At 38.2% G+C, this 24,742-nt stretch overlaps 1 protein-coding gene across 1 annotated transcript in view; it reads left to right on the top strand.

Annotated features, from left to right (window-relative positions):
• Nucleotides 1–24,742, top strand: part of LOC142713822 (disheveled-associated activator of morphogenesis 2-like) — a gene marked incomplete at both ends in the record, with an annotated part of 120,009 nt that overhangs the window by 30,173 nt on the left and 65,094 nt on the right. The window contains 5 exons of the mRNA XM_075848623.1: nt 1,941–2,079; nt 4,404–4,462; nt 4,859–5,043; nt 5,485–5,802; nt 22,393–22,500. Of these exons, the coding sequence (XP_075704738.1) occupies nt 1,941–2,079; nt 4,404–4,462; nt 4,859–5,043; nt 5,485–5,802; nt 22,393–22,500 (809 nt within the window). The remainder of the gene's footprint in view (nt 1–1,940; nt 2,080–4,403; nt 4,463–4,858; nt 5,044–5,484; nt 5,803–22,392; nt 22,501–24,742) is intronic.

The raw sequence follows: 24,742 nt of genomic DNA, 5'->3' as shown, positions 1-24,742 counted from the left end.
TGGACAGTGATGTCAGGGGCTTCCCAGCCGGAGTCCCGGAGCAGAGTCACTTCTAGCACTCTGCCTGGGACTCCAGCTCAGCTCTGGACATCGCTTTCCATATATGGACAGTGAAGTCAGGGGCTTTGTCTATGAGTGAAATCCCCGGCTAGGGCATCGGCAACACTTTGACCGAGGATTTCGGCGCTCCAGGAGGAGTGAATGGCAGAGCATGAAGCGGATAGTTTCCTGCTCTGCCATAGTATTCAATTGTATCTACGTCCTGAGCATGCAGATACAATTGAAAGTAGCAGTAGCCAGGACAAGTCCCGGTACAGTAATTTGCCGGGACTGTCTATGTAAATTCGGGACAGTCCTGGAAAATTTGGGACTGTTGGCAAGTATGCTTTACCTACAACTGGTCTCCAGATGTATTTGTACCTTAAAGGGATTGTTCTCCATCCGCAGCCAACTTTATTACACTGACCTGTAAGGGACTCCTGCAATTTTTACTGTATTCATTGCAGTTACATATAGAAATTTATGCAGAATCAGTCGGGTCTGCCAAGATAACGTATCAGATGCTTGCTGCCAATATTTGACCTTTCGGACCATCCCTTGCCATTGATAGCGCTGCTCTTCTCTGTAGCGGGCACCTCGGGCATCATCATGGCTCGGCTATAACTGCAACTTCTCAGTGATGCCATAGATTAATATCTGAGTTTTCCTTGGATATGACCCAGTACTACTGCACTCTCTACAATGGATACAGTTAGATACAGTTAGATACAGTGAGGGGAATCTGTTTTATAAGCACTGGGAAAGCCGATAAGCAACTATGTCTATACTTTTCCAGGTAATTATCATGCAAGGAAGCTAAAAAAAAAAAAAGTGGAAGGGTTGAGTAAAAATGACCCATAGGCCTACATGAAAATGGACAATCCCTTTAAGTGAACATGAATAATTCCTTTAAGTGAAAGTGGACTATCACTTTAAATTGTTACAGACAAGGTCAATAGAATGAATACAAGGTGACGATTAATTACAATAAATTGCCAAAAGAAATGTGTTCATGGGTATCACCACTTAGTAGTCATGTGATCTAAGTGGGCGTGGCTTCTTCTTCTTTTTTTTTTTTTCTTTTTTTTTGTCAAACGGCAGTTTGCATTCAGTTTTTTTATGCTTTTATTGATCCGCGCCCAGGAATAAGTCTGATCACGTGATCGATATGTCCGGTTTACCTCTCAGCAGTTGTATGATCCAAGGCTCGTTCTTTCCACAGGTTCACATTGACACCAAAAGCGCGACGGACATGTTTGAGTTGATAAAGAAGAGGCTGAAGCACACGGACGGCTATCCCTATTTGTTGTCCATCCTCCAGCACTGTTTACAGATGCCATGTGAGTATTCTGAGCATCTGATTGGCTACTTGACTAGTCAGCTGGATATTTAAAGGACAACTCCAGGGATCACATCATTTAATAAAGGCTGCCTTGTCAATATTCATCATCTGATTGGCTGCCAGTCAGTCGTTTGAATATTCTTATTTTTCAATTAGTCTTAGTTTTGCCTTGTAGATATCCAAATGCCTTAGATGGGGGTAATTATTTATCTGACCGTGTAAATTCTTTCCTATGAAAGGCTCACCTATCTGAGTGGGATCGATAATCCTGCTCATTCAGGCTTTCTGTTTCATGAACAAAATTCCAGAATGACAGTGAAGACTGACACACAGGCAGTAGAGTTGGAGAAATAGGAAAGCTGGGTGACAACCACTGTGGACAAAGTAATGGTAGCCATTAATGGTGGTCACCCAGCATGTGTTGGTAATGGAGAAGACTCAGGACCACCTCAGTAAGAGGTCAAATGATATCCCACAAGAGGGCGACTGAGGGGCTTCTATTTCCATGTCATGTCTACATGAATACGATTCTCTGGCTCTTCACTCTTTCTGACCACAGACAAACATAACGGCAGTAACATCCAGCAGTGGCAGCTCCTGGACAGGATATTACAGCAGATCGTTCTTCAGGACGAGAAAGGTGACGATCCCGATGTGACGGCTTTGGAGAACTTCAATGTCAGGAACATCATTAAGATGTAAGTCGTGTGAGCCATCGATAGTATGATGGGTGTTACATGATGGGTGTTACATGACGGGTGTTACATGACGGGTGTTACATGACGGGTGTTACATGACGGGTGTTACATGACGGGCGTTACAGGACGGGCGTTACAGGACGGGCGTTACAGGACGGGCGTTACAGGACGGGCGTTACAGGACGGGCGTTACAGGACGGGCGTTACAGGACGGGCGTTACATGACGGGCGTTACATGACGGGCGTTACAGGACGGGCGTTACAGGACGGGCGTTACAGGACGGGCGTTACAGGACGGGCGTTGCATGACGTGCGTTGCATGACGTGCGTTGCATGACGTGCGTTGCATGACGTGCGTTGCATGACGTGCGTTAGAGGATGGGCGTTACACAATGGGCGCTACATGGTGGAGTTGGCATATAATTTACTTGGTGCCTAAAAATATACATTTTCTTAGAAACGATAGGGGGTCTAATGTTGTACAGTCCCTAAAGCTCTTCAATTCTACAGAGGTTCTAGAATTATTTAGTTCTTTAGATGTTCTAGAGTTTTTCAATTCTATAGTGTCTAGAGCGCTTCACTTCTACAGTTGCTAGATCTCATTACGTTGTTAGAGGTTCTAGAGCTCTAGTTCTATAGATGTTCTAGAGTTCTTCACTTCTATAGTGTGTGTAGAGCTCTTCACTAATATAAAGGTTCTAGAGCTCTTTAGTGCTATATATGTTCTAGAGTTCTTCACTTCTTCAGAGGGTCTAGATCTCTACACTTTAGAGGTTCTAGGGCTCTTTACATCTATGTAGGTTCTCACGTTCTATGGATGTTCTAGGGTTCTTCACTTCTATAGAGGTTCTAGAGTTCTTTACTGTTATATAACTAGAGTTCTTCAGTTCATTAGCGTGTCTAGAGTTCCTCACTTCTATAGAAGTTCTAGAGCTCTTTAGTCCTAGATTTCTTTAGTTCTTCAGGGGAGTTAGAGCTTTTCACTTCTATAGAGGTTCTAGAGCTCTTTGATTCTTTAGCGTGTCTAGAGCTCTTCACTTCTGTAGAGGTTTTAGAGCTCTTTGGTTCTTTTGCGTGTCTAGTTCTTCACTTCTATAGAGGGTCTAGAGTTCTCCAGTTCTATAGAGGTTCAAGAGATCTTTACTTCTATGCAGGTTCTAACGTTCTTTAATGCTATGGATGTTCTAGAGTTCTTCACTTCTATAGAGGTTCTATGGTTCTTTAGCTTGTCTAGAGCTCTTTACTTCTATAGAGGTTCTAGAGTTCTTTACTGCTAAATTTCTTCAGTTCGTCAAAGGGTCTAGGGTTCTTCACTTCTATAGAGGTCCTAGAGTTCATTGGTTCATTAGTGTGTCTAGAGCTCTTCACTTCTATAGAGGTTCTAGAGCTCTTCACTTCTATAGAGGTTCTAGAGCTCTTCAGTTCATTAGCGTGTCTAGAGCTCTTCACTTCCATAGAGGTTCTAGAGCTCTTTGGTTCTTTAGCGTGTCTAGTTCTTCACTTCTATAGAGGGTCTAGAGTTCTCCAGTTCTATAGGGGATCTAGAGCTCTATACTTCTATACAAAATTAGAATCCAGCAGTACATGAAAGGGGGTGCAAGCCTTAGACAAAAATCAGTAAATAGGCAGCACCCACAAAGGCTTATAGTAAAAAATGAGGGTGCTTTATTGACCCCAAAAGTGCAACGTTTGGCTCACACAACCTGAGCCTTTCTCAAGTCTATACTTCTATAGAGAGTCGACAGCTCTTCACGTCTATACAGGGTCTAGAGTTTCTTCGTACAGTATAAGTCCATCAGTTATGAGAACCCTCTGTTGGCTATGGAGCCATCCGTTTTTGCAAAATGTGGTAGAAATTATATTAAGAAGATCTCTAAAGCTGGAGAACCCGGTTTTATTTGGTCGTCTAGTCGTATAACAAGGCTCCCCCAAACTGTCAATCATGAGGGTTGTTACACGACATGGCCCTCATTATCTATCTGATCAGACCTGTTTGCGAAAGAGTCTCATATATACTGCCTATTGGCCAAGAAACCTTCTGAAGGGGAATGTTCTCTGCGGGCCACAGCATTGCACAATTTGGTTCGATTCGATTATGCGACTCTGGGTTGCTGCACCCCAATCTGCAGTTTAGAGGGGCTCATGGTGCCCACTGGTTCCCCAGTTGTAAGGGAATCTTAAATATGATCAAACCTCGAGGTGCCTGCCCTAAATCTGTCCTGCACTGAATCATCGCAGTTGTCGAGGGGCCCAATAAATCACTTTAATCACGTCGTCAATCATTTTATCTTGTAAAAGAGATCTCATTGGTCTGTTCCATGCAGGTTAGTGAATGAAAATGAAGTCAAGCAATGGCGAGAACAGGCGGAGAAGTTCAGGAAAGGTGAGTGTTCCCCTTTAAATTAATTAGTGTTATTCTATAGAGTTTTTTCTCTTTGGACTTTGGAGTTTAATGACTACTTCAGATTGATCTTTCAATTCCATAGAGAGTAGTATTCATCCGTCCGGAAGGGTACCTGTAACTTTGTTCATCCTGAGCCTCCTGTTTCATGAATAGAATGCCAGAACTACAGTGTGAAGACTGACACTCAGAGCAATAGCAAGCGTGGGGGATGACTCTAAGTTAAAAAAGTTGGGTGTTGCTGTATCAGTTGCCACCCGGCATCCGTGCAGGAGACCGAGAACTCAGAAATGGCTGCTTAGAATATGAGAACGTCCGGCAGGGATGTCTATTCCGGGGAATGTTCTCTTATTCTCTCTCTTTATAACCGCGTCCCAGAACACGTAGAACTGGCCGGCCGGCTGGAGAAGAAAGAACGAGAATGTGACACGAAGACGCAGGAGAAAGAGGATATGATGAAGACCTTAAACAAGATGAAGGACAAGCTGCAGAAGGAGTCGGCGGAGCTGCGGACGGCCAGAGATCAGATGATGGAGCTGATGTCTCAACTCAACGAGCACCCGGTAAGGAGATGGAAGTAAAGCTTGTATTGATCTTAGTTTCCATCATGTCCTCTACTCCATTTACATCTAAAGCTTCAAAATTCAGCTGTCTTATACTCTAGTCACATCTAGAGCAGCATTCAAAATTCTGCAGGCAGCCACTTATCCATCACACAACTCTAACACCTCTCATTTGGGATCCCATAATGCATGACACTCTTGGACATGAAGCTTTTTCCCCGCAGACTGCTATACAGCACCTGTTGAACACTCCATATCTCCCAGAATACAGCACAGCAGAGTATGCACAGAGAACATATGAGGTTCTGTAGCTTGAAAACTAACTGGAAACCGGCAGAATTGTGAATGCAGCTTTGGATGTGACTGGAGTTTAACATATGACAGAAGTGTTTTCTATAACAAAATGAAATCTCACTGCTTCCTTTCTTTTCTGTGTTTCAGACTGGGGGTCCTCTGTCCTTCCCCCTTCCTCCACCACCACCTCCAGGCGGACCTTTGTCTCTTCCTCCACCTCTACCTGAGAATTTTACACCTCCACCACCGCCACTGCAGTCGTTCTCCTGTTTCCCACCGGCTCCTCCTCCCCCTCCGCCACCACCCGGGGGTCCCCCGCCGCCCCCCGGTGCACCTCCATTCTTTGGTATGGGTATGCAGGCTCCGCCTCTCCACTCCTTTACCTGCGGAACCAACTTGAGGAAGAAATCCATACCCCAACCATCGCACCCACTGAAGTCTTTCAACTGGTGCAAACTGAATGAGGTACCGAGCCGTTCACCTTCGGTGTTATTGGGGGCCATAGAACAGGGTTATACTGTCGCTATAGAGGGCGCATGCGGGGAGGGTGGGTTTGGTTCTGAATTGGTCTTTAACATAACTGATTCTCATAAACTCTGGTCATTACTAATACATCATGCAGCGCCACACACTGGAGGTCAGCATGTACTGCATGCCACATAATATTGCATTTTTGTATCATTATGTTGTATTAGTCCAATGTTTTATTACTGGAGCATATTGTGGGGATAGTTCTTGGTCCTACAGGTACATACAGACTTATTCACAGTCACACATGGGCAAACACACACGTGTAGGAATCCTACATATACATAAGCACACGTCACTGTATATACACAGGTACAATATACTCGCAGGCATACACAAACTACATCTACACAGGTGATTTTACTGGAAAGCTGAGACAATCTCCCCCGCCCTACGTGTATGCTCACTCTATGTTACTAGGGAGCAGATCTGCCCCCTGCTGTCATAAATTGGTGCATGCAAATGAAAAGCCACTTAAAATCACCCCCTTCTGAATTGTCGCTGCATGCACACTTGGTTGTAACTACCAGAGTAACAAGAATAGCAGGCCCATCTACACACAGGTAAAGAGCTGTCGAGAACTTCTCTACGTATTTATCTCATTAAGATAAATCTCTGTTCTGTAACATCACTGTGTGCATTATCCTTGTTCTGTGTCATCACTGTGTGCATTATCCGTGTACTGTGTCATCACTGTGTGCATTATCCGTGTACTGTGTCATCACTGTGTGCATTATCCTTGTTCTGTGTCATCACTGTGTGCATTATGCGTGTACTGTGACAACACTGTGTGCATTATCCCTGTACTGTGACATCACTGTGTACATTATCCCTGTTCTGTGACATCACTGTGCGCATTATCCCTGTACTGTGACATCACTGTGTGCATTATCCCTGTACTGTGACATCACTGTGTGCATTATCTTGGTGTTGTAACATCCCTTACCGTGACATTGCTACTCCCAGGGATATGCCTGTCCACCCCAGCCCCGCCCATTATCCCTGTACTGTGACATCACTATGTGCATTATCCTTGTACTGTGACATCACTGTATGCATTATCCGTGTACTGTGACATCACTTGGTGCATTGTCCCTGTACTGTGACATCACTTGGTGCATTGTCCCTGTACTGTGACATCACTGTGTCCATTATCCCTGTACTGTGACATCACTGTGTCCATTATCCTTGTTCTGTGTCATCACTGTGTGCATTATGCGTGTAATTTGACAACACTGTGCACATTATCCCTGTACTGTGACATCACTGTGCGCATTATCCCTGTACTGTGACATCACTGTGTGCATTATCCCTGTACTGTGACATCACTGTGCGCATTATCCCTGCACGGTGACATCACTGTGTGCATTATCCCTGTACTGTGACATCACTGTGTGCATTATCCCTGTACTGTGACATCACTGTGTGCATTATCCCTGTACTGTGACATCACTGTGTGCATTATCCCTGTACTGTGACATCACTGTGTGCATTATCCCTGTACTGTGACATCACTGTGTGCATTATCCCTGTACTGTGACATCACTGTGTGCATTATCCCTGTACTGTGACATCACTGTGTCCATTTTCCCTGTACTGTGACATCACTGTGTGCATTATCCCTGTACTGTGACATCACTGTGTCCATTATCCCTGTACTGTGACATCACTGTGCGCATTATCCTTGTTCTGTGTCATCACTGTGTGCATTATCCGTGTACTGTGACATCACTGTGTGCATTATCCCTGTACTGTGACATCACTGTGTGCATTATCCCTGTACTGTGACATCACTGTGTGCATTATCCCTGTACTGTGACATCACTGTGTGCATTATCCCTGTACTGTGACATCACTGTGTCCATTATCCCTGTACTGTGACATCACTGTGTCCATTATCCCTGTACTGTGACATCACTGTGTGCATTATCCCTGTACTGTGACATCACTGTGTGCATTATCCCTGTACTGTGACATCACTGTGTGCATTATCCCTGTACTGTGACATCACTGTGTGCATTATCCCTGTACTGTGACATCACTGTGTGCATTATCCCTGTACTGTGACATCACTGTGTCCATTATCCCTGTACTGTGACATCACTGTGTGCATTATCCCTGTACTGTGACATCACTATGTGCATTATCCCTGTACTATGACATCACTGTGTGCATTATCTTGGTGTTGTAACATCCCTTACCGTGACATTGCTACTCCCAGGGATATGCCCGTCCACCCCAGCCCCGCCCAGCAACGCCACTTATTATTCCTGTGCATTTGAGAATGACACAGAGAAGAGACCAAAATAATAATAAGCCTTCCGAGCTCTGAACTTGCTGCTAAAAGTAGCCATGGTAAAGTGGGGCGCCATTCTGAGTTTTGCTGTGGGGCCCCATGATGCCCGGATGTACACAAATGTATTATAAATATAATTAGCTTAAATTTCTGGAGTCCTACTGAAACTAGGGAGCAAAATAAATGCATGATGCCAGAATCCAGAACAGCTACGCCGCCCACTGCACCACCATGGGAGCTTTGCCCTGGCATTCTATTGGTAAATTTTACAGCACCCACTATGATAATATTTCAACCCCCCTTGACCTCTTGCTTAATCCTCTGATGTATGTGTCACATGATCGCACTTTGTCTTAAATAGGGGTCTGAACTTAACTTTTCTTAACATGACATGAAGTTTGTTTGCAACCCCCACTATAGGGAGCTCACTGTAGACAGATTAACACAGTGATCATTGATCTAAATATTAAATTATGTAGACATTGAGCGTCCCGTAGTGGTGACTGCAAGCAGCAGAATGTTATCATGTAACTCTATGGGAGCTGTATATATCTGTATGTAGTGAGCCCCCTCTAGTGGTGGCTGCCGGCAGCAGAATGTTATCATGTAACTCTATGGGAGCGTATATATCTGTATGTAGTGAGCTCCCCCTAGTGGTGGCTGCAGGCAGCAGAATGTTATAATGTAACTCTATGGAAGCTGTAGATATCTGTATGTAGTGAGCTCCCCCTAGTGGTGAGTGCAGGCAGCAGAATGTTATAATGTAACTCTATGGAAGCTGTATATATCTGTATGCAGTGAGCTCCCCCTAGTGGTGGCTGCAGGCAGCAGAATGTTATCATGTAACTCTATGGAAGCTGTATATATCTGTATGCAGTGAGCTGCCTTAGTGGTGGCTGCAGGCAGCAGAATGTTATCATGTAACTCTATGGGAGCGTATATATCTGTATGTAGTGAGCTCCCCCTAGTGGTGGCTGCAGGCACCAGCATGTTATCATGTAACTCTATGGAAGCTGTATATATCTGTATGCAGTGAGCTGCCTTAGTGGTGGCTGCAGGCAGCAGAATGTTATCATGTAACTCTATGGGAGCGTATATATCTGTATGTTGTGAGCTCCCCCTAGAGGTGACTGCAGGCAGCAGAATCTTATAATGTAACTCTATGGAAGCTGTATATATCTGTATGCAGTGAGCTCCCCTAGTTGTGGCTGCAGGCAGCAGAATCGTATCATGTATCTCTATGAGAACTGTATATATCTGTATGTAGTGAACTCCCCCTAGTGGTGGCTGCAGGCAGCAGAGTCTTATCATGTAACTCTATGGGAGCTGTATATATCTGTATGTAGTGAGCTCCCCCTAGTGGTGGCTGCAGGCAGCAGAGTCTTATCATGTAACTCTATGGGAGCTGTATATATCTGTATGTAGTAAACTTCCCCTAGTGGTGGCTGCAGGCAGCAGAGTCTTATCATGTAACTCTATGGGAGCTGTATATATCTGTATATAGTAAACTCCCCCTAGTGGTGGCTGCAGGCAGACAGAATGTTAACATGGAACACTATGGGAGCTGTAGATATCTGTATGTAGTGAGCTCCCCCTAGTGGTGGCTGCAGGCAGCCAGAATTCTCCTCTATAGTCAGGTGTACCGCTGAATCCGGCCGTGCCGCCGTTACTGTTTGGAAAACCTGGGTGGCTGCGATGACGGCGCTTTTTTCTAGGCGAGAAGTTCTGGACATATTTATCCCATTAAGGCCGGGCGCATGTGTTGACACCTGAGAGACAGACTGACAATTACACGGAGGCTCCACGATTACGCGCATATTTACACGGGTATTTGTCCATGGATTGTGTAAGGAATTCAACACCTCCTGGATGCGACTCCAAATCTTACAAAATCTTGTTTTAATATATGAAATAATTAAATGAAATGAAAAATTGTATACACTGATTGCATGCCCTTAGAGGGGTATTACCCATGCCATGAAAAAACTGGGAGGATAGAGTGTAGATCGACTCATGGGAGGAATAAGGCCTCACTGAGCCACCAGACTCCTACCTATGACATCACTCCCTCCGCTATGATGATGTCACGTCATGTAAGAAGCTCCACTGATAACTTCAGGCAGGGGCCAAGGAGAAATATCATTTTTTATTTTTTTTTAAATCACTTTTTGCAACTTTCTAATTTGCTTTTGTGTTTCCATGTCTCACCATTTACAAAATGTCTACTTGCTGTCAGTGAATGGGAACATTCTTGTTTACATCCAGAGACTGAAAACCTGTACAGACCTAATACATCTCACAGTTGAGGGTTTGTTACAATTGTATTCAGTCTAGACAATCCTGTGTGAGCTAAATACATCAGCAGCACAAATCTCTCCCCTGTTCTGATAGTTTGTTACAATGTATCAGTGCTGGGAACACGTATCGGTCTGGGCTGTTTTCCTCACAGAGGATTGTCTAGGCTGGATACATTGTAACAAACCCTCAGCTGTGCGAAATATTAGGTCAGCAAGAGTTTTCAGCCTCTGGAAATAAACAAGAATGTTACCATTCACTGACAGCAAGAAGATATCTAGAAAATGGTGAGGAATAGGAATCTTTAAACTGATTTCTAGATTGTCTACTCCAACCCATCCCGGTTTCGATTTTTGAGTTACGGTAGATCCCAGGCTGGACCAGAGGAGTCCCAGAGCTTTAGTGAGGAATGGGCTCTGTTTCTATGATCCATCTGGATTATCCCTTTAAATTGCCTCATTACGGGATCATTTCTGGATAGTGACGTTGTCCCAGATGCCTCTTCCTCTGTGAACCCTGAATCCTCGGCTCGCTCATTGCTTTATCCCCGATAACAAAGTGAGTGTCTCTGATTTCAACAAGTCCAGGCCCTCCAGCTGACCGCTCCCGCTGGGCCCCATGTGAAGTATTTGATAGAAGCGCCGGGGACAGCGGGAATGCAGCAGGAATGTGCTCTCGCTTTATGACAATGATTTTTATTTATAATAGCATTTCTGTGGGATTACAATTATGGCTTCTGGAAATGCAGAGCGTTCCGATCCAGCTGGACATCTTTTGTTAAGTGGCTGGCGGGATTGTTATGGATGCTCCCTCTAGTGGCCACATGAAGAGGAACACCTTATTGGCAAATTAAAGAGCCATGAATGTGAATGCACTGCTGGTTCTTCTGGGATTTGTATGAGATTTTGCATAGGGACATCAATGCCATTGTCAATGAAAAGCTCTGGGCTGCATCCTTTCCCCGTAGATGATCTATGATGACGACTACCATACCTACATACAGATACATACATACATAGATACATACATACATACATACATACATACAACATACATAAATATATACATACAGATACATACTTACATAGATACATACCATACATACATACTTACATACATAGATACATACGTGCATACATACATACATACATATACATACAGATACTTACATAGATGTACGTACGTACGTACGTACGTACGTACGTACGTACGTACGTACGTACATATATTGTGTGTATAGCGGGCAGTATTATAGTAGTTATATTCTTGTATATAGGGGCAGTATTATAGTAGTTATATTCTTGTATATAGGGGCAGTATTATAGTAGTTATATTCTTGTATATAGGAGTAGTATTATAGTAGTTATATTCTTGTATATAGGAGCAGTATTATAGTAGTTATATTCTTGTATATAGGGGCAGTATTATAGTAGTTATAGTCGTGTATATAGGGGCAGTATTATAGTAGTTATATTCTTGTATATAGGGGCAGTATTATAGTAGTTATATTCTTGTATATAGGGGCAGTATTATAGTAGTTATATTCTTGTATATAGGGGGCAGTATTATAGTAGTTATATTCTTCTATATAGAGGGCAGTATTATAGTAGTTATATTCCTGTATATAGGAGCAGTATTATAGTAGTTATATTCTTGTATATAGGGAGCAGTATTATAGTAGTTATATTCTTGTATATAGGGGCAGTATTATAGTAGTTATATTCTTGTATATAGGGGCAGTATTATAGTAGTTATATTCTTGTATATAGGGAGCCGTATTACAGTAGTTATATTCTTGTATATAGGGAGCAGTATTATAGTAGTTATATTCTTGTATATAGGGGCAGTATTATAGTAGTTATATTCTTGTATATAGGAGCAGTATTATAGTAGTTATATTCTTGTATATAGGGGGCAGTATTATAGTTGTTATATTCTTGTACATAGTGGCAGTATTATATTAGTTATATTCTTGTACATAGGGGCAGTATTATAGTAGTTATATTCTTGTACATAGGGGCAGTATTATAGTAGTTATATTCTTGTATATATGAGGCAGTATTATAGTAGTTATATTCTTGTATATAGGAGCAGTATTATAGTAGTTATATTCTTGTATATAAGGAGCAGTATTATAGTAGTTATATTCTTGTATATAGGGGGCAGTATTATAGTAGTTATATTCTTGTATATAGGGGCAGTATTATAGTAGTTATATTCTTGTATATAGGGAGCAGTATTATAGTAGTTATATTCTTGTACATAGGGGCAGTATTATAGTAGTTATATTCTTGTATATATGAGGCTGTATTATAGTAGTTATATTCTTGTATATAGGGGCAGTATTATAGTAGTTATATTCTTGTATATAGGGGCAGTATTATAGTAGTTATATTCTTGTATATATGAGGCAGTATTATAGTAGTTATATTCTTGTATATAGGGGCAGTATTATAGTAGTTATATTCTTGTACATAGGGGCAGTATTATAGTAGTTATATTCTTGTATATATGAGGCAGTATTATAGTAGTTATATTCTTGTATATAGGGGCAGTATTATAGTAGTTATATTCTTGTATATAGGGGCAGTATTATAGTAGATATATTCTTGTATATAGGGGCAGTATTATAGTAGATATATTCTTGTATATAGTGGCAGTATTATAGTAGTTATATTCTTGTATATAGGAGCAGTGTTATATTAGTTATATTCTTGTATATAGGGGACAGTATTATAGTCGTTATATTCTTGTATATGGGAGCAGTATTATAGTAGTTATATTCTTGTATATAGGGGCAGTATTATAGTAATTATATTCTTGTATATAGGGGGCAGTATTATAGTAGTTATATTCTTGTATATAGGGGCAGTATTATAGTAGTCATATTCTTGTATGTAGGCGGCAGTATTATAGTAGATATATTCTTGTATATAGTGGCAGTATTATATTAGTTATATTCTTGTACATAGGGGCAGTATTATAGTAGTTATATTCTTGTACATAGGGCAGTATTATAGTAGTTATATTCTTGTATATAGGGGCAGTATTATAGTAGTTATATTCTTGTATATAGGAGCAGTATTATAGTAGTTATATTCTTATATATAGGGGCAGTATTATAGTAGTTATATTCTTGTATATAGGGGCAGTATTATAGTAGTTATATTCTTGTATATAGGGGGCAGTATTATAGTAGTTATATTCTTGTATATAGGAGCAGTATTATAGTAGATATATTCTTGTATATAGGGGGCAGTATTATAGTAGTTATATTCTTTGTATATAGGGGGCAGTATTATAGTAGTTATATTCTTGTATATAGGGGCAGTATTATAGTAGTTATATTCTTGTATATAGGAGCAGTATTAGGGCATGACCACACATGGCGGAATTCCTCCGCAACTGTCCGCATCGATGCCGCACAGAATCTGCGTTGCAGATTCTGCAGCGGATCTGCACAAAATGTGCAGTACATTGATGCGGACTAGCTGCTGCAGACTGCGGGAAAAGTGCTTCCCTTCTCCCTATCAGTGCAGGATAGAGAGAAGGGACAGCACTTTCCCTAGTGAAAGGAAACGATTTTCATACTTACCGGCCGTTGTCTTGGTGACGCGTCCCTCTTTCGGCATCCAGCCCGACCTCCCTGGATGACGCGCCAGTCCATGTGACCGCTGCAGCCTGTGCTTTGCCTGTGATTGGCTGCAGCCGTCACTTACACTGAAACGTCATCCTGGGAGGCCGGACTGGAGACAGACGCAGGGAGTTCTCGGTAAGTATGAACTTATATGTTTTTTTACAGATACATGTATATTGAGATCGGTAGTCACTGTCCCGGGTGCAGAAACAGTTACTGCCGATCGCTTAACGCTTTCAGCACCCTGGACAGTGACTATTTACAGACGTCTCCTAGCAACGCTCCCGTCATTACGGGAGCCCCATTGACTTCCTCAGTCTGGCTGTAGACCTAGAAATACATAGGTCCAGCCAGAATGAAGAAATGTCAAGTTAAAAAAGCAAGACGTATCCGCAGCACACATGACATGTGCATGACAGCTGCGGACTTCATTGCGGAACTTTGAATCTCCATTGAAGTCAATGGAGAAATTCCGCCATGAGTCCGCCACTGCTCCGCAACAGACAGAGCATGCTGCGGACACCAAATTCCGCTCCGCAGCCTATGCTCCGCAGCGGAATTGTACGCATCGTGTAAACGAACACTGCTAATTTAAAGTGAAAGTCAATGGAGAAACGGCTCCGCTGCGGATTAACGCTGCGGAGTGTCCGCAGCGGAATTTAAGTGGAATTCCGCCATGTGTGAACCCGCCCTTATAGTAGTTATATTCTTGTATATAGGGGGCAGTATAGTAGTTATATTCCTGTATATAGGGAGTAGTATTATAGTAGTTATATTCTTGTATATAGGAGGCAGTATTATAATAATTATATTATTGTATATAGCAGCAGTGTTATAGTAGTTGTATTCTTGTATATAGGGGCAGTATTATAGTAGTTATTTTCTTGTATATAGGAGCAGTATTATAGTAGTTATATTCTTGTATATAGGGGGCAGTATGATAGTAGTATTATTCTTGTATATAGGAGCAGTATTATAGTAGTTATATTCTTGTATATAGCAGCAGTATTATAGTAGTTATATTCTTGTATATAGCAGCAGTATTATAGTAGTTATATTCTTGTATATAGGGGGCAGTATTATAGTAGTTATATACTTGTATATAGGAGCAGTATTATAGTAGTTATATTCTTGTATATAGGAGCAGTGTTATAGTAGTTATATTCTTGTATATAGGGGCAGTATTATAGTAGTTATATTCTTGTATATAGGGGGCAGTATTATAGTAGTTATATTCTTGTATATAGGAGCAGTATTATAGTAATATTATTCTTGTATATAGGAGCAGTATTATAGTAGTTATATTCTTGTATATAGCAGAAGTATTATAGTAGTCATATTCTTGTATATAGGAGGGAGTATTATAGTAGTTATATTCTTGTATATAGGAGGAAGTATTATAGTAGTTATATTCTTGTATATAGGGGCAGTATTATAGTAGTTATATTCTTGTATGTAGGGGCAGTATTATAGTAGTTATATTCTTGTATATAGCAGCAGTATTATAGCAGTTATATTCTTGTATATAGGGAGCAGTATTATTCTTGTATATATGAGCAGTATTATAGTAGTTATATTCTTGTATATAGGAGCAGTATTATTCTTGTATATATGAGCAGTATTATAGTAGTTATATTCTTGTATATAGGGGCAGTATTATAGTAGTTATATACTTGTATATAGGAGCAGTATTATAGTAGTTATATTCTTGTATATAGGAGCAGTGTTATAGTAGTTATATTCTTGTATATAGGGGCAGTATTATAGTAGTTATATACTTGTATATAGGAGCAGTATTATAGTAGTTATATTCTTGTATATAGGAGCAGTGTTATAGTAGTTATATTCTTGTATATAGGGGCAGTATTATAGTAGTTATATTCTTGTATATAGGAGCAGTATTATAGTAATATTATTCTTGTATATAGGAGCAGTATTATAGTAGTTATATTCTTGTATATAGCAGCAGTATTATAGTAGTCATATTCTTGTATATAGGAGGGAGTATTATAGTAGTTATATTCTTGTATATAGGAGGGAGTATTATAGTAGTTATATTCTTGTATATAGGGGGCAGTATTATAGTACTTATATTCTTGTATGTAGGGGCAGTATTATAGCAGTTATATTCTTGTATATAGGGAGCAGTATTATTCTTGTATATATGAGCAGTATTATAGTAGTTATATTCTTGTATATAGGAGCAGTATTATTCTTGTATATATGAGCAGTATTATAGTAGTTATATTCTTGGATATAGGGGCAGTATTATAGTAGATATATTCTTGTATATAGGGAGCAGTATTATGGTAGTTATATTCTTGTATATAGGGGGCAGTATTATAGTAGTTATATTCTTGTATATAGGGGGAAGTATTATAGTAGTTATATTCTTGTATATAGGGGACAGTGTTATAGTAGTTATATTCTTGTATATAGGGAGCAGTATTATAGTAGTTATATTCTTGTATATAGGGGGCAGTGTTATAGTAGTTATATTCTTGTATATAGGGGGCAGTATTATAGTCGTTATATTCTTGTATATAGGAGCAGTATTATAGTAGATATATTCTTGTATATAGGGGCAGTATTATAGTAATTATATTCTTGTATATAGGGGCAGTATTATAGTAGTTATATTCTTGTATATAGGGGCAGTATTATAGTAGTTATATTCTTGTATATAGGGGCAGTATTATAGTAGTTATATTCTTGTGTATAGGGGGAAGTATTATAGTAGTTATATTCTTGTATATAGGGAGCAGTATTATAGTAGTTATATTCTTGTATATAGGAGCAGTATTATAGTAGTTATATTCTTGTATATAGGGGGCAGTATTATAGTAGTTATATTCTTGTATATAGGGGCAGTATTATAGTAGTTATATTCTTGTATATAGGGGCAGTATTATAGTAGTTATATTCTTGTATATAGGAGTAGTATTATAGTCGTTATATTCTTGTATATAGGGGCAGTATTATAGTAGTTATATTCTTGTATATAGGGGGCAGTATTATAGTAGTTATATTCTTGTATATAGGAGCAGTATTATAGTAGTTATATTCTTGTATATAGGGGGCAGTATTATAGTAGTTATATTCTTGTATATAGGGGCAGTATTATAGTAGTTATATTCTTGTATATAGGGGCAGTATTATAGTAGTTATATTTGTGTATATAGGGGCAGTATTATAGTAGTTATATTCTTGTATATAGGGGCAGTATTATAGTAGTTATATTCTTGTATATAGGGGCAGTATTATAGTAGTTATATTCTTGTATATAGGGGGCAGTATTATAGTAGTTATATTCTTGTATATAGGGGGCAGTATTATAGTAGTTATATTCTTGTACATAGTGGCAGTATTATATTAGTTATATTCTTGTACATAGGGGCAGTATTATAGTAGTTATATTCTTGTACATAGGGGCAGTATTATAGTAGTTATATTCTTGTATATATGAGGCAGTATTATAGTAGTTATATTCTTGTATATAGGAGCAGTATTATAGTAGTTATATTCTTGTATATAGGGAGCAGTATTATAGTAGTTATATTCTTGTATATAGGGGGAAGTATTATAGTAGTTATATTCTTGTATATAGGGGCAGTATTATAGTAGTTATATTCTTGTATATAGGGGCAGTATTATAGTAATTATATTCTTGTATATAGGAGCAGTATTATAGTAGTTATATTCTTGTATATAGGGGGCAGTATTATAGTAGTTATATTCTTGTATATAGGGGCAGTATTATAGTAATTATATTCTTGTATATAGGAGCAGTATTATAGTAGTTATATTCTTGTATATAGGAGCAGTATTATAGTAGTTATATTCTTGTATATAGGGGGCAGTATTATAGTAGTTATATTTTTGTATATAGGGGGCAGTATTATAGTAGTTATATTCTTGTATATAGGGGCAGTATTATAGTAGTTATATTCTTGTGTATAGGGGGAAGTATTATAGTAGTTATATTCTTGTATATAGGGAGCAGTATTATAGTAGTTATATTCTTGTATATAGGAGCAGTATTATAGTAGTTATATTCTTGTATATAGGGGGCAGTATTATAGTAGTTATATTCTTGTATATAGGGACAGTATTATAGTAGTTATATTCTTGTATATAGGGGCAGTATTATAGTAGTTATATTCTTGTATATAGGGGCAGTATTATAGTAGTTATATTCTTGTATATAGGAGTAGTATTATAGTCGTTATATTCTTGTATATAGGGGCAGTATTATAGTAGTTATATTCGTGTATATAGGGGCAGTATTATAGTAGTTATATTCTTGTATATAGGGGCAGTATTATAGTAGTTATATTCTTGTATATAGGGGCAGTATTATAGTAGTTATATTCTTGTATATAGGGGGCAGTATTATAGTAGTTATATTCTTGTACATAGGGGGCAGTATTATAGTAGTTATATTCTTGTACATAGTGGCAGTATTATATTAGTTATATTCTTGTACATAGGGGCAGTATTATAGTAGTTATATTCTTGTACATAGGGGCAGTATTATAGTAGTTATATTCTTGTATATATGAGGCAGTATTATAGTAGTTATATTCTTGTATATAGGAGCAGTATTATAGTAGTTATATTCTTGTATATAGGGAGCAGTATTATAGTAGTTATATTCTTGTATATAGGGGGCAGTATTATAGTAGTTATATTCTTGTATATAGGGGCAGTATTATAGTAGTTATATTCTTGTATATAGGGAGCAGTATTATAGTAGTTATATTCTTGTATATAGGAGCAGTATTATAGTAGTTATATTCTTGTATATAGGAGCAGTATTATAGTAGTTATATTCTTGTATATAGGGGCAGTATTATAGTAGTTATATTCTTGTATATAGGAGCAGTATTATAGTAGTTATATTCTTGTATATAGGGAGCAGTATTGTAGTAGTTATATTCTTGTATATAGGGGCAGTATTATAGTAGTTATATTCTTGTATATAGGAGCAGTATTATAGTAGTTATATTCTTGTATATATGGGGCAGTATTATAGTTGTTATATTCTTGTATATAGTGCCAGTATTATATTAGTTATATTCTTGTACATAGGGGCAGTATTATAGTAGTTATATTCTTATATATATGAGGCAGTATTATAGTAGTTATATTCTTGTATATAGGGGCAGTATTATAGTAGTTATATTCTTGTATATAGGGGCAGTATTATAGTAGTTATATTCTTGTATATAGGAGTAGTATTATAGTAGTTATATTCTTGTATATAGGGGCAGTATTATAGTAGTTATATTCTTGTATATACGGGCAGTATTATAGTAGTTATATTCTTGTATATAGGGGCAGTATTATAGTAGTTATATTCTTGTATATAGGGGCAGTATTATAGTAGTTATATTCTTGTATATAGGGGGCAGTATTATAGTAGTTATATTCTTGTATATAGGAGCAGTATTATAGTAGTTATATTCTTGTATATAGGAGGAAGTATTATAGTAGTTATATTCTTGTATATAGAGGGCAGTATTATAGTAGTTATATTCCTGTATATAGGAGCAGTATTATAGTAGTTATATTCTTGTATATAGGGGGAAGTATTATAGTAGTTATATTCTTGTATATAGGCGCAGTATTATAGTAGTTATATTCTTGTATATAAGGGGCAGTATTATAGTAGATATATTCTTGTATATAGTGGCAGTATTATAGTAGATATATTCTTGTATATAGGAGCAGTGTTATAGTAGTTATATTCTTGTATATAGGGGGCAGTATTATAGTCGTTATATTCTTGTATATAGGAGCAGTATTATAGTAGTTATATTCTTGTATATAGGAGCAGTATTATAGTAGTTATATTCTTGTATATAGGGGGCAGTATTATAGTAGTTATATTCTTGTATATAGGGGCAGTATTATAGTAGTTATATTCTTGTATGTAGGCGGCAGTATTATAGTAGATATATTCTTGTATATAGGAGCAGTGTTATAGTAGTTATATTCTTGTATATAGGGGGCAGTATTATAGTCGTTATATTCTTGTATATAGTGGCAGTATTATATTAGTTATGTTCTTGTACATAGGGGCAGTATTATAGTAGTTATATTCTTGTAAATAGGGGCAGTATTATAGTAGTTATATTCTTGTATATAGGGGCAGTATTATAGTAGTTATATACTTGTATATAGGAGCAGTATTATAGTAGTTATATTCTTGTATATAGGGAGCAGTATTATAGTAGTTATATTCTTATATATAGGGGGCAGTATTATAGTAGTTATATTCTTGTATATAGGGGCAGTATTATAGTAATTATATTCTTGTATATAGGAGCAGTATTATAGTAGTTATATTCTTGTATATAGGGAGCAGTATTATAGTAGTTATATTCATGTATATAGGAGCAGTATTATAGTAGTTATATTCTTGTATATAGGGGGCAGTATAGTAGTTATATTCCTGTATATAGGGAGTAGTATTATAGTAGTTATATTCTTGTATATAAGAGGCAGTATTATAGTAATTATATTATTGTATATAGCAGCAGTGTTATAGTAGTTGTATTCTTGTATATAGGGGCAGTATTATAGTAGTTATTTTCTTGTATATAGGAGCAGTATTATAGTAGTTATATTCTTGTATATAGGGGGCAGTATGATAGTAGTATTATTCTTGTATATAGGAGCAGTATTATAGTAGTTATATTCTTGTATATAGCAGCAGTATTATAGTAGTTATATTCTTGTATATAGGGGCAGTATTATAGTAGTTATATTCTTGTATATAGGGGCAGTATTATAGTAGTTATATTCTTGTATATAGGGGGCAGTATTATAGTTGTTATATTCTTGTATATAGGGGCAGTATTATAGTAGTTATATTCTTGTATATAGGGGCAGTATTATAGTAGTTATATACTTGTATATAGGAGCAGTATTATAGTAGTTATATTCTTGTATATAGGAGCAGTATTATAGTAGTTATATTCTTGTATATAGTGGCAGTATTATAGTAGTTATATTCTTGTATACAGGGGGCAGTATTATAGTAGTTATATTCTTGTATATAGGAGCAGTATTATAGTAGTTATATACTTGTATATAGGAGCAGTATTATAGTAGTTATATTCTTGTATATAGGGGGCAGTATTATAGTAGTTATGTTCTTGTATATAGGGGCAGTATTATAGTAGTTATATTCTTGTATATAGGGGCAGTATTATAGTAGTTATATTCTTGTATATAGGGAGCAGTATTATAGTAGTTATATTCTTGTATATAGGGGGCAGTATTATAGTAGTTATATTCTTGTATATAGGGGCAGTATTATAGTAATTATATTCTTGTATATAGGAGCAGTATTATAGTAGTTATATTCTTGTATATAGGGAGCAGTATTATAGTAGTTATATTCTTGTATATAGGAGCAGTGTTATAGTAGTTATATTCTTGTATATAGGAGCAGTATTATAGTAGTTATATTCTTGTATATAGGGAGCAGTATTATAGTAGTTATATTCTTGTATATAGGAGCAGTATTATAGTAGTTATATTCTTGTATAAAGGAGCAGTATTATAGTAGTTATATTCTTGTATATAGGGGGCAGTATTATAGTAGTTATATTCTTGTATATAGGGGGCTGTATTATAGTAGTTATATTCTTGTATATAGGGGCAGTATTATAGTAGTTATATTCTTGTATATAGGGACAGTATTATAGTAGTTATATTCTTGTATATAGGAGGCAGTATTATAGTAGTTATATTCTTGTATATAGGGGGCAGTATTATAGTAGTTATATTCTTGTATATAGGGGGCAGTATTATAGTAGTTATATTCTTGTATATAGGGGGCTGTATTATAATAGTTATATTCTTGTATATAGGGGCAGTATTATAGTAGTTATATTCTTGTATATAGGGGGAAGTATTTTAGTAGTTATATTTTTGTATATAGGAACATTATTTATAAAATATTTTCCTAGCCTTATTTGTCTTGATATGAGAGATCTCCTTATTACTTTCCAGCTGCGGTCACATTACTCCTGATATTTTTGGAGGTGGATGTGACTTTGTTGTGTGGTGATATTATGTCTCATGTTGCCATTTAGCTCTTGCTTTAGTTCCTGTAAAATCGTTTGTCGCTATACTACAGTTTTGGGTGTGTCCTACATGCGTATGATGTGATGTGTCTATGTTGGAGGAGTGGCCTATAAAGAGGAGGCGTGGTCTACAGGCAATGGATGTGAATTTATACATATGTGATATTTTAATCACATATATTTATTTATTACTTATTTAGGACAAGATCAGTGGAACAATCTGGCATGATATTGATGACATCCGAGCCTTTAAAATCCTGGATCTGGAAGAGTTTGAAAGAATGTTCTCAGCCTATCAGAGACACCAGGTAGGTCACGTGATTGATAGATGTTGGGACATATAATGATTTATTCTTTTTAACATGTCCCTCTAAAGGTTCAACTTTTGTAAGTTTGCAAACTGTTTGCTTTACTTACTGAATCAGTTACAGAGCTGCATTGACCGTTTTACTCCAGTCACACCAAAAGCTGCATTTACAGTTATACTCCAATCACATCCAGAACTGCATTCACAGTTTTACGCAATCACATTTAGAGCTATAGTCACATTTATGTTGGTTTTCTCTTGACTGTCAGGCTTTATGACGTACCATCTTTCTCTTTCCTCCTGTTGGTTTAATGTCTTTGCAGAACATGCTCTGCTGTAATGCATGGTGGGAGATGTAGTGTTGACACCAGGCACTATACGGTAGTCAGTTGTAGAGACACTACATTTATTGCAGTACAGTGTGTTGTAGATGCTTATCTAAACTAAAATATAGGGAAGTGTCGATCAGCTGAATTTTATCTGATTTTAAGTGGCAGCCAGTTGAATTTTGATGACAGCTCTGGATGTGACTGGAGTATAAGGGCATGACCACACGTGGCGGATTTCCTCCGCAACTGTCCGCATCAATGCCGCACAGAATCTGCGTTGCAGATTCTGCTGCGGATCTGCACAAAATGTGCAGTAAATTGATGCGGACTAGCTGCTGGATAGAGAGAAGGGACAGCCCTTTCCCTTGTGAAAGTCAAAGAAATTCATACTTACCGCCCGTTGTCTTGGTGACGCGTCCCTCCTTCGGCATCCAGCCCGATCTCCCTGGATGACGCGGCAGTCCATGTGACCGCTGCAGCCTGTTATTAGCCTGTGATTGGCTGCAGCCGTCACTTAGACTGAAACGTCATCCTTGGAGGCCGGACTGGAGACAGAAGCAGGGAGTTCTCGGTAAGTATGAACTTCTATTTTTTTTTACAGGTTGCTGTATATTGGGATCGGTAGTCACTGTCCCGGGTGCAGAAACAGTTACTGCCGATCGCTTAACTCTTTCAGCACCCTGGACAGTGACTATTTACAGACGTCTCCTAGCAACGCTCCCGTCATTACGGGAGCCCCATTGACTTCCTCAGTCTGGCTGTAGACCTAGAAATACATAGGTCCAGCCAGAATGAAGAAATGTCAAGTTAAAAAAGCAAGACGGATCCGCAGCACACATAACATGTGCATGACAGCTGCGGACTTCATTGCGGAATTTAGAATCTCCATTGAAGTCAATGGAGAAATTCCGCCATGAGTCCGCAACCAGTCCGCCACTGCTCCGCAACAGACAGAGCATGCTGCGGACACCAAATTCCGCTCCGCAGCCTATGCTCCGCAGCGGAATTTTACGCCTCGTCTAAACGAACACTGCTAAATTAAAGTGTAAGTCAATGGACAAACGGCTCCGCTGCGGATTAACGCGGCGGAGTGTCCGCAGCGGAATTTAAGTGAAATTCCGCCACGTGTGAACCCAGCCTAAGACCTCATGTAAGGAAAGCAGAGTGTTTGTAATGTTACTCCACTATACATGGAGATTTAACCAGAAAACTATATAGGAAAACCTGAGGAAGTGTCTTAAGAGGCAAACGTTGTTGTTTTATGATGTTTTACGGAGCCCAGATCTCTTTCGCTTGTCGTTGCCTGACCTTCATTTTAGAATAATTGAAGAATTATATTATTTTTTTCCCTTAAAAAGAAACAAAAAAACGTACAGATATTAGGGTTTTGAAACACTTGACCCATTTCCCCCGGTCTTTCCTCTCTTTTCCGGAGTCATATTCTGACCTATATTCGCTGCTTGAGGCGATATCTGTGCAAACTGCGCAATAACAAAAAGGATTCTTCCCAAAAATGTTGTTAGTGCTTTACCGATCTATTTAAAGGGAGACTCTGTGTTAAAAGTTTATTGAAGAAAAACTCTTCTCTTTCTCTGCATTATGTTTGGGAATTGTATTTTGAGCAATTGTAAAACTAGTTGATAAACGTGACCAGCCCCCTTTTATTAGCGGGATTCTGACAAAAAAAGCCTTTCGAAAAATCAAATTTCCCGTCCGCTCCTCACATCTTCCTGCGGGGTTATTACGGGAAAGGAGTTCTTCAGATAAGAACATTATATCAGGGAATCGCTTAGAAGACAATTCCATAATATGCTTAAAGGAACAAACCACTGATACAATATACTGTACCTAGTCCTGGTGACCACACCAAAGAGAGAATTCCTTGTGTCATGCTCCGCCCCCTTAGGCCCTGTA

This window comes from Rhinoderma darwinii, unplaced genomic scaffold (genome assembly GCF_050947455.1).
Source record: "Rhinoderma darwinii isolate aRhiDar2 unplaced genomic scaffold, aRhiDar2.hap1 Scaffold_4360, whole genome shotgun sequence".
Lineage (NCBI taxonomy): Eukaryota > Metazoa > Chordata > Amphibia > Anura > Rhinodermatidae > Rhinoderma > Rhinoderma darwinii.
This window is presented reverse-complemented; position numbering and strand designations above follow the sequence as displayed.